This window comes from Terrapene carolina, unplaced genomic scaffold (assembly GCF_002925995.2).
Source record: "Terrapene carolina triunguis isolate 2854851 unplaced genomic scaffold, T_m_triunguis-2.0 Scaffold69, whole genome shotgun sequence".
NCBI classification, from domain to species: domain Eukaryota; kingdom Metazoa; phylum Chordata; order Testudines; family Emydidae; genus Terrapene; species Terrapene triunguis.
In genome coordinates, this window is record NW_020664420.1 from 26,238,718 (window position 1) to 26,250,728 (window position 12,011).

The window sequence follows — 12,011 nt, forward strand, 5'->3', positions numbered from 1 at the left end:
TCTGATTTACACATTGCTAGGCTTGCCAACCAAATGATTAAGAACACTCCCGTCCATTGTCATGCCCTTTACTTACTTGAAAAGGGGTTTTGTGTTTTCATTTGACTCTGTCCTTTTCTGGACTGTAAAAGCAAGGACATTTGTACGAGTTACAGTAAGTAGAGGAAATCAGTGTACTCATTGCAAATTCATATTTTACAAAGAAGATTGCTCTGCGTATTTCCCACGCAATGCTATCAAGAAACAAATGTTACATTTTTATATGAACTTCTGTGAATCCATAACTGCATTGGAGACCATGCTTTTTTTCTTTTCTTATTGTTATAATTGTAATTTATATTAAATGTAGCCATAATGGAGCTCACCAGTCTCATAACGGTTAGCTAAATCTAGCCTGATCTTCACACCAACCCATACAGTAGATGGAAGTTATTCACTTTACATGGTGGTTTATGAGGTTGGGAAAGGAAATGGTGTCCTCTATCACCACATGTAACAGAGCGCAGTGGCCCTATCTGCCTTTCAAGGTCCAGTCCAACTTGAGGCAGTGGTTGACGGATAGACACCCTGTGTTTTTGCATGGGATAATGCACTCTCTCCCTCCCCCATTGTTAATCTAGTGGTTTGGCTGGCTGACGCCCTACTCCAGACACACACATGTTCTAATCTGTTTGTACTATCAGGTCAAGGGGCTAATAAACTAACGAAAATTCTTTAAAGTTCTATTAAATGACACATGATTATTAGATTTCCATTCATCTATGAATATGAAAACAAAGCATGAAGAAAATACTATTAGTTGTCAAATCTTCTAATTCCATCCTAGTCTTGATAGTTATAACTGCCTACTTTGGAAACCAAACCAGGAATGTGCAGCCAGCCTGACCAATGCTGTATCTCAATCAGTTGCTTAACAGCTTTGTTTTGCTGGCATTTTGTATACTCAAACAGTATGAGACAAGATAATGTTGCACTGGAGTCCAAAACTGTCTTGGGAGTTACTTGTCTTCAATTGCATTCCTTTGAATAAGTTTATTTGTTTACACTTTGAAGGGGTTCCCCTCAGTATATGCACCATATAGTAATGTCGCAGTTCTATTTAAAATCTTTACTTAGTCACATAAGTATTTGTTTCTCAATCTGAGCTTCAGAAGTAATTACTAGGAATCTTTTCCATTTGTAGTCCTGCAATAATTCTACAGTATATTTTAAAAATATTTCTGAAATAGCAAAACTCACTAAGAATATAAACCAGCTAGAAATACCAATTGAATATTTATGTTATGCATAGATATGTCATATTATTCCAAATTAATCATTTGTTTTGACCCAAAAGTACATATTTTGAAAATCTGTTTCAAGGTAGTGAAAAATGTACTTCCAAAAATTAATATTGAAAAGATTCAAGCTTACCACTTCAGTTCTACTCAGTGTTTATTTTCATATTTTGATCGTGGAAATCATGTATAAATCAGACAGTACAAGTTCCTCTGGTCTTGCAGTTGCCTACATGAATGGGTCAACTACTAAGTATAGACGATGTATTTTTAGTATAAAGTCAGGATAATATGACATTTAACTATCAACCAATACTCAATTACAGAAAAAATACAAACTTTTGTAATATAAATTAATTGCCATTACAAAAAGGCAACTGTAGTAGCTAATAAGGTACAAAAATCTGTAACTTCTATAAATATAATGAAACGCCAGAAACTAAATGAAATAATACATCACAGATTTCTGTATAGCACATCTGAATATGCAAACTAAGACACATAGCACATTATACAGCAAGAAAGACTATCAAAAACACTAACAAGGATTTCCAAAACCACAGCAAATTCTGTTAGTACAAGTACAGGACAGAACATGGAAGCAACAAGATGACCAGCTCAGAACTGCTAGACAAAGGAGGACAGTTGTAAAACATTAGGCGTCAGACAGAAGCATGTCAAAAACAGCTGTTGTTGGATACTGATTGATAATGTTTTTATTCTGACTGCTGAAACACTGCAGACAGACATAGGTCTGAGAAGCCGCCCAGTGTGGGCACATCCACACACACACAAAAACACACACCCAGAAAGTAATTTAACAGATGGCTAAAGAACATTAAACCACAATATCTTTTTTTTAAAAAGACAATATTCACTGTTTAATGAAGTTGCATGGAAAGTAGCTAGTTCCTAGTGATTGAATTTATTTAATCTAAACGATGAATGCACAGGAAGAGAAAACAGTTATTGAGATTGGTCATCTGAATAAAAATTGTGTGGTGTTCACAGATTCTGTATTTAGAATATTCAAGAACACTTTAGACAAAGAAAGTGTGACATGAACTGCTATGAATTTTTTAATCCCTTCATAAAAAAGGTGAGAGTGCTTAAACATTTAAAATTTACAAATCCATTATAATCCATTCACAAACAGAACCACATTCAAAGTAATGTTAAACACCTTTCTTGAATCCTTAAACAGTTATGAGGTATTGTTTCAACCTGTAGTATAGAGCGATTACTAAGAATATGCACATTGAAAATCATTACAAAAAAATTTCACTGTTCCTGTGCAGCTGACATTTTCCTAAAGAAAAGAATTAAACATCAAAAGGTCCTAATATACTGTATAAGAGAGTATGGCTAAAGCCACATTCTGATTGGCTAGTTGGGCCTTCTTGATGTCAGTGCTATGTAGCACTTTCCAACAGTGCATAGTTGAGATCTCATGACCAAACTAATATCAACCCCCCATGACCTTTCCACCAAATTCACTGTTGGTGTAAATTAATAAGAAGTAAGTGGAGTTGGTCTCATTTACACCTGTTGTGAATTTGATTAATTACATCTAATATGGGCCACAGGGCAGAAAATAGTAAAAAGATTGTTCCTCCCACCCTCTAATTTTAAACTGAAAAGCAGCTAAAGTTTACAATGCTACCTTTTCCCTTCCTCTTGCCCCCAGAGCAGGCTTCCCTTTTGCATGCAGCCTGCTTCCCCTTCTTACTCTCACCCTCCTCCAAGCAGCTTCTTTTGCAGATGCCTGAGAACTTTAAATTGTTTGTGTTACCTGAAAGAGTGAATTGGAAGCTCTAAATTAGATCCCAATTCCTATTTAGTTCAGGTGAAGGGAGCCCACTCAAGGTGCATAGCAATACCTGAGGGGCAGCAAGCATGCTTCCAATTCATAGAAGGAGAGTTGGGAGCTGGTTTTGAGTAACATGAACAGTTTAAGTTCCTGAGTATCTGCAGAAGAGGTGCCTTGGGGCAGCACATGGGTAAGAAATACAAAGATAGGGGAAGAGAGGGAGAGGAAAGAGTCAGTGATCCCAGATGCTCTCTAGCCAGCAGATTCTAGCACTTTGGTCACTTTCAGCTCTCAGTTTCTATTACACAATTAATTCAGAAGCTACTCAGGAACCCCCATTTAGTTTTGATTATAGGAAGTGAGTTGAAGAAGCCTCTACCAGGCTACACACTTATATTGAAGTGGGCCTCAGGGAAGTTCACAAGTGAGGGAAGAAGTGATCCAAATAGTTCAAGGAAACTTAAAAAGGTAAAAGTTATAGAAACCAGTTAATTTAACAAAGAGTACATTACAAACAGAGAACCAGCTTTTATAGGCTCTCCCTCACTATTTTTTCTTATCCTCAAACTAGTTATAAACTATAATAAACTTAAAGAAATGAACCTTCAGAGTGAAAAGACATGTTGCATAAAGCTCTGAAAAGTAGGTTTTTAAGAAGATTTTTCAAAACCTGAAACACAGAATCAAGATGGATTTCTATAGCCTCAATATGCCATTGCAGGGTATGCATCAAGCAGGATATCGGTGCATGTGAGCAGCTAACTGGACGAGGCACAACAACCAAGGTATGTATCAAACATCTACTGATTTCTACACCCTGTTGTGATATCTGGTTTTATTATGAACAAATGAACTGAGAAGCTCATTTGAAAACCAAATTGATTTATATAATTTTAAAACTGCCAAAAGGCATGCAAACGCTGCAAACCTGGGGTGACTGGGGCTAAGGGGTGGAATATGTATTGCATTCCTAGAACTGAATGGAGTTTTTCCAAATTTGTTCAAAACTTTGGTTCTGATTAATAAACTTTTTACTAATATTCAGTCCTCAGCAAATTTCTGAAGGCATTTTTTAAAGTCCTGAAAATAGGGGTTTATAACAGAGATATTGGCAGACCCTTAACTATAGTATAGAGGCAGGAGCACAGTTGTGATAACAATACTACTTTGAGTGAGAGATACAGGAGATTCCTTAATTTAAATGTCACACTTCATGCTATTTATCCAGCATGCATCCACATCTGAGTTAAAATACATATACTTTTGCTGCTCTTTAATCATAGCCCCTAAAAAAAACTGGTAAACTTTATTTTATTCAACCTATTTCATTTTAAAAAAAATATTATCTACCTAAGTTGTAGCTGCAATTTTATGCAAGCTATTTTTTATATTCCAGATAATCCAAAGTCCATAGCAAATGCTGATGTGTGCACAGGTTGTGTTTGTGTCTTATTTCCCCTTACTCCCACTAACTTCACTGCTTGTGCCTTTGAAAAGGTTAAGAATTAGAATAGTAATCAACCAGCAAGGTATTTGTATTTTCATTCAGTAAGACTTCAGACTAGACTTTGCATCAAGACATTTCCTTGCTTGTAAGATGATTTACGGGTACTCTCAATGGCCGTCCTTTCCAGATAGCTAGTTTGCTGACCCCAAGGACTAACACACAAAGTAATAGCCACAAATTCTTATGACACTTACTTTTCAGAAAACATAGTTGGTGGTATTTTTTTTCAAACCTTTACAGACTGTGACTTTGTGCATGCAGAATTCCATATCAAGTATATTTTTATGATAATGCAGGGAGAAAACATGCAGTGAACAGAATTAGTGGTAAACAAAGAGTAACTCCCTATATTTCAGTAGTGTGATGACTTAACTGGAATAATCATATACCCAATTTACATTTATTTTAACAAACAGATCTTCTGCACTAAATGAAAGTTTATATTTACTGTAAGCTGTAACGCAGTCTTGATACCAAATCATAATTAAGCAGAATAAACAGGTACAACGATGATTGGAGAGGCAGTCCTCTTTCCTAGCTTTTCACATTCTTGAAGGCTCAAGCTCTCTCTCTTCTAGCAAATTTATCAGAAGGGTGAAGCTGTCTTTTACTGCTTCCATATCATCCAGGGAGCAGGGTTTAAGAATCCAGCGCTTTCCTCGTGCAAGTGGTTCAAGTTCAAAATATTTTTTGATCTATTTTAAAAAAAGTAAAAAAGAGGAAAAATTAATATTTCTTTCATGTTACAGCTGGTCTCTTGAAAATAAAATGTGGAAAAAACCCAGAGGACACTCATTTTTAGAATCACATCCCACAGCTGTTCTTATACTACAGGTTATATGTTGTGACCGGAAAGTGTCTTCTTTAGGGGTGAGTGACCTGCTTTGCAAGCCACCATTCTACCAATACATTTAACAGCATGGGAGGTCTGAGAAAGAATTATATGCACTTAAGGCATAGAGTAAAGTATATTAAGCAAGTGTTCAAAAAAAGTAAAAAAAATAACAGCAAGCAACTTTATAAACAGCTGGGCTTGTACTTTAAAATCAACCTCATGACATGCTGCACCATATTGTTATTAATAAACATCTGTAACTACATGATCAACCAAAATATGTAACACACACAAATTTAACTGTCAAAAAATTCCCCAAACTTATGTACTTGATTCAATGGTAAATTACAGTACTGGTTTCCTGGGAACCTCAAGCAACATAATGCTAGATGCAAACCACTTACACAACCAGCTGGCTCATTTGTAGATATACAGCAAAGACTAGGATATTAATGTGATCAAGGTAACAATAAGTATAATGTATGAGAGATGCTGTCTTTCTGTCTCTGATTGGCACATAGCATATTCTAGGTAAAATAAAATTAAATATTAGTATTATTACCATAGAACAGTGGTTTTCAACCTGTGGTCCCTGGACCCATGTGGGCCCACAGACTATGTCTAAGATTTCCAAAGGGGTCTGCCCCGCCATTCGACATTTTTTAAGGGGCTGCAAATCAGAAAAGACTGAAAACTACTGATATAGAATAATGACAGTTAAGCTGTGAACCTTTTCGACGAAATTAAATCTCACTGTGGTATTTCTACACTAGTCATGTAGCAGAGAGATATGAAAAAACTGTAAATTTAACATTTGTCATTAAAATTTGTGAGTATCAATATACTTGAAAGAAAATATTTGGGAAGATGTAGCCCCTAGTAAAGATTTCATTGACATTCATGATAGCAGCCATGAAGCAGGAAACACTTTTAGACAAGTAAGGAAAGCCAGGTATATGTTGGCTGTTCTTCCCAAACTCACTGAAAGGTTTTTACTTCTTTTAAACACAATAGTCTCATTGTGGTTTAAATAAATTATCAAGAAAAAAAATAGGTTCAATAAATTGCTTGGTCTTTTTTAAGAAAGAAAAAAAAGAGGTATAATAGGTACTTTTCAGACTATTTTGATCAATGGATTTCACTAAGCTGTGTTTGTCAAGGAAAATTCCAACATACTTTTTCCTTAGTCAGTATTTGATCCAGAAACCTACTAATCGTCACGTCAAATGGACTTTTATCATATAACTGCAATTACATGCATCAATGTTTGCTATTGTCAACAAACCAATAGAAATATTTTGTCCTTACAAAGTTTAGTCTGAACATTCTTGTACCGAGGAATGTTTTTGCAAGAAATATTAACTTTCCGCTCTCATAAAGACAGCCACAAACATGCACAATAATAGTAATTATTATTTGTATTTGTATTGTGGTAGCAACCAGAGGCCACAATCAGGTATCAGAAGCCCTATAGCACTAGACTCCGTACTCATTAACTAAATCTTCTAAAGACTAAACAAGCTGTACATTCTCCTTGCAGCTCTTCAAAATGTCCCTACAACTGTTTTGTTTACCTGGTAACCTAATTAAACACTAGAAGCCTGTAGCAATTTTATTAATTGACATAAATCTGAATTTATGTACTGTTGTGACAAGATACTTAGATGAAGTGCTAGACAGAAGTCTATATTAGAAATATTACAGTGAGGAAGGAGAGATTACTTATCTACAATTATCTATCAAGGTAACTGCATTACTAGGGATCTTGATCATAGTTATCAGAAAAGTTGATATTTCTATTTAAATAAAGAAGTGGGAACAGCTGCCCGTCTCAGCTCATAAATAGTCAAACCTAGATTTGTTAAACAATGCAGAGTCAGGTTGGTAACAACCTAGAAAGATGATTTAAAATCAAGAGTAGATAAAGTGTAGGAATACTTACCTATGAACAGCAGTTACCAAACCATTATTTACTGTGCTTTCCCTTTGTGTAAAATGTTATTAAAATTATCACCAAATAGTACAAGTTTAAAATTTGCAATAACATTACAAAAATTGCCTAAAATCTTGAGACAATTAAGGATTTTAGAACTTAATTTTTAATACTATTTGGATACCTATTTCAGATCATTATTATTAAATCTACATGTCAGTGTGGTAAAGCATTAGAATATACAGTAATCTAGTGAAGGTATGTATGTTGAAGTCTTTCATATAGTAGAAATTATACTAAAAGTCAATTTAGGTCAATGTTTAACCAAAGTACACTTTGAATGCTAAGTATGGAGAGGAAGTGAAAGCTGTACAAAAACATAACAAATCAAGGTTTCACTATAGCCACTTGATAAAAGGACCCTGCTGGTGTTAAGCTGACAAATATGGCTGAGTAACCTGAGATTTTCAGACCTCTAACCTACAGAATGCCTACCATACACCACCTACTGGTAGACCAATGCCATCTGCCCCACTGATTACATACAAGTCTTAATTTACAATCCTATTTATACTAGATGCTTGAAATAAGGCCAACCAAGGCTGATTATCAAAAGGTAATTGCATTTTAATGATGGAGTCCTTGACCTTAAGCTTTAAAATTTACAATATATGAAGGGGGGGGAGGGTGGAGGAGAGATAGCTCAGTGGTTTGAGCATTGGCCTGCTAAACCCAGGGTTGAGAGTTCAATCCTTGAGGGGGCCACTTAGGGATCTGGGGCAAAATCAGTACTTGGTCCTGCTAGTGAAGGCAGGGGGCTGGACTCGATGACCTTTCAAGGTCCCTTCCAGTTCTAGGAGATAGGATATCTCCATTAACTTATGAAAATGCACATGGAAAAGAAATAACAGCACCAAGCACACTAGCACGTTAGTCTTCATGCAACTTAGAGCAAAAGTAACAACCACTTACCAAGTCATACTGTTGTCAAGATGTAGCCTAAAATCATTTTGTACATTTGAGTGACAGTATGTTCGAAAACAAAGTCAATAATTGAGTAATAAAACAGGGCAAAATTCCCTGTGGTAAATTGGTATAGGAAAAATTGTTTTCTTGACAAAAATTTAAAATCCCATTCTTTGGTTTTTTTATTTCTTGGTATGTAAATAAAATATAGAAATTAAATTAACGATCTGGCACAAATATTCTCTCTTTGTGAGCCTGATCAATGTTCCAAAATATCCACAGTCAGAGAACCCAAATCTTGGTGGCTGCTGAAATAAGAGGAAGTTGATCATTAGGCAGTGGCTTTTGGAGTAGGAACCTCTAGTGATGACACCACAGAACAGCTGTTTGGAAAACCCATAGGAGTGCAGCTATTCTGAGAAAAAGGCTTGCTAGCTAACTTGTCTCTAATCCAGATATAGAAAGGGACTATAATTAGCCTACCTCTATTTTAGATATTTAACAACAGTGGCATAGAAGGGATCTTCAGAATAAGTCATTGTACGTTATTGCATTATCCAATTTAATCTTTACACTACAGTGGATGAACCTCAATAAGTCAAGGGCTTTGGGAACTGTTTCCACTATTTTGAAGTCTCTGGAAATTAGTTTGCATACACAAACATTTCTCCTATAATTCAAACCAGTGTTTGCTCTCTTATATATACAAAGTGTGATTCAATTCTAAAAACAAATATTTTCAGACTAAAAAAAGAAGCCTGCACTATGCAACTGAGATAAGACAGTGACTCAAAAGCTAGATTGGCATAATTAGGTGCCCTATGTTGGGTATATGGTCTACATTTCTGTTGGAATATTCTCTCTCTCTCCCTCTCTCTCTAACTTATCTCCCCTCCACCATCCCCTTATTTCCTTGTATTTGTTTTCAACATTGTCTTTCCTTCATTTTCACACATTTGTTCCCTAAGGGATTTTTTCTCTCTGCTCCTATTTTCACAACTCTTCTAGGCATGATGCAACCCAACCACCACCAAAATGTCTGAGTGGGTTTGAAACGGTGTGAACAGCCTACCTACCCTAGTTCTTGCACAATTTCTCATCACAGTAGGACAAAAGTGGTCATTTTGGAGCTCTTCTGAATGGTGAAAAGGGTCTCTTCCTGTCCATGGGATATATAAGCTACATACAATATAAAGCTACAAACACCCGCCTCAGGTATCCTGCACTCAACATACAATTATCTGTCTTGAACAAACTGGTATTTTAAATTATTTACACAACTACAAAATTTCTAAAAACTGAGGTTAGAAAGAAATATGATTAATTAAATGCACATCACTGTAAGACTTCTGTAACGGCTTCTAGTGCTCCCCATTTTGGGCCTTCATCCCACAATGGGGCCTTGTCATGTTGCAAAAATTAAGTTGCATTGATACCACATTCTGTAATCAATAACCCCCCCCAACACATGTACAATACTATTCTCGCCCACTTGAATACACTAGAAATATAATTCTCAAACACTGCTTTTTCCAATATGTAGATTAAGCAAAAACTGGCAAAGAATCGTGCCCAGATCCTCAGCAAGTGTAAATCAGCATAATACCATGATGATTGTGGTCCTACACCAACATACACAGGCTGAGTATCTGGCCCCAAAGTTAATTTCATATGTGACATTACTAATGTGCATCTATTCCATTCATAAAACTCATTTCAGTGAAATGTGCTGATGTGCTATATTCATATAGGACAACTCAGGAAAAAAATTGCTTTGATTGTACTGATTGCTATGAATGTATTTCAGTATCCTTTTAGATAAAAAAAAAATCATGCAAATAGACAAATGCACTAAACCTTGTTTGCAGCCTCAGCTGAAATCCAAGTTAAAATGTATTTCAATCATTTGAAAAACATGTCCAAAACAAATAAAATCCTTCAAAAATATCAGAGTTGAGGAAATAATTCTTCCTTATGAAAGAATGCTATTACCACATCGTTACCATGATAGTTTGAGATTTAGACAAAACTGGATATGGCCCTCCATTTTTTTTTTTTTTGATAAGCAGACACAAATCCAGTAGTCCAAAAAATTGTCAGATTCATAGAATCATAGAACTGGAAGGGACCTCGAGAGGTCATCTTGTCCAGTCCCCTGCACTCAAGGCAGGACTAAAGTATTACCTAGACCATCCCTGACAGGTGTTTGTCCAACATGCTCTTAAAAATCCCCAATGATAGAGATTCCACAGCCTCCCTAGGCAATTTATTCCAGTGCTTAACCACTCTGATAGTTAGGAAGTTTTTCCTAATGTCCAACCTAAACCGCCCTTGCTGCAATTTAATTTATTTGTATTAGTTATTCAAAATTAATCTTAGAGCTGTTTGAAGAGTTCTGCTTCATTGCTCAGTAGACTGTCTCAATTTCTCTCCAAGGGAGAGAGGGAAAAAGGAAAGACTTTGATAGATTGGAAAAAATAAACAGAATGCTTGCAAAATTTTTCTTTCAATGACCTGTCCAAGAGTGACATTTATAGGAGGCTCCAAAAGGTTAAAACTAATTCAGAACTGATCAATATGTACTTGACATATTGTATTTGGATTGGACTGCACTGTTGCCTGATGTGTGCAAATGCACACAATGGAGAAGAGGTTAAAGTGCTCTTAAAATCTGCCTCTAACAAATTTATAAATGTAACAAGTTCTGTTGCTGAGTTTACTGTCACTCTGATTTCTGAATCTGTGAATGTGAAGATAGAACTTAAAGCATTTAATTACAAAGCATAAAGATTTTATGATAGAAATCATGTTACTGAGTTTTTATTTATTTTTTAAATGTGACACTGCTTAAGGGAAAAACGTCTGTATTTTTGAGTAATAGCAGTTGCACTGGTAGACACTGCTCTAGGTTAAAAACAAAAAACCATTTCCATCCTAACACTTGTTTTTATAATGCTCATAACTAGTGAAGGGCAATAATGGTTATGAAAGGGTTGTGAAATTTGTGTTGCTAGGTTACTTTGTATGGTTATGAAGCATTCGAAATTTTGCTTTTAGCAAAAATTGTAGGTCCAAAAGCTTTTGCAAATGGGTTTCTGAAAGTCATTTCTAGTTCAAAATTTTTCATGTAAGTTCTATTATGGCCATAGCTGACAATTTTGGCTTGTGAATTTTGACTGACAGGGATAAAGAAACACACATGCACTTCACAAATCATTTAAGAAGTATCCAATTTACACAGTGCTTTCCAGAATAGATGCTCTCCTCCCTCCTTTTTATCATTCGTAACCTCCAGACTCTCCTCTCCTGAACATGACCTTCAGATCATAAGTGATTCAGTCCTTTGCCTGCATTTTATAGAAGAATCTGAAGTGTTTTCAAGGGAGAGAGAGGATGCTTGACAAATGAGAATGGAAAGACTGTACTAGAGAGAGTGCAGCATGGTACTGGCAAACCCAAGTGTTGGAGACTAAAGAAGGGAGGAGAATAAGGTGACAGTTGTGAAGCGTGTGGAGAGTAGTGTCAAAAAAAATGTCAAAAAAAAGTCACATTAGATATCATGATAGAGGGAGCAGAGGTGTTCTAGGCTATACAGGCAGGTATATGCAGAAATACATATATACAAAGATACCAGGGCCGGCTCCAGCATTTCTGCTGCCCCAAGCAAAAAAAAAAAAAAAAAA

The 12,011-nt window shown here is 35.8% G+C and overlaps 1 protein-coding gene across 1 annotated transcript in view; it reads right to left on the bottom strand.

The window, feature by feature from the left end:
* Positions 1-694: 694 nt before the first annotated feature.
* The window catches only part of ARL15 (ADP ribosylation factor like GTPase 15), a 249,287-nt gene continuing 237,970 nt past the window's right edge, over positions 695-12,011 (bottom strand). The window contains exon 5 of the mRNA XM_029910942.1: positions 695-5,289. Coding sequence (XP_029766802.1) covers positions 5,137-5,289 — 153 coding nt within the window. The 3' untranslated portion in view covers positions 695-5,136. The remainder of the gene's footprint in view (positions 5,290-12,011) is intronic.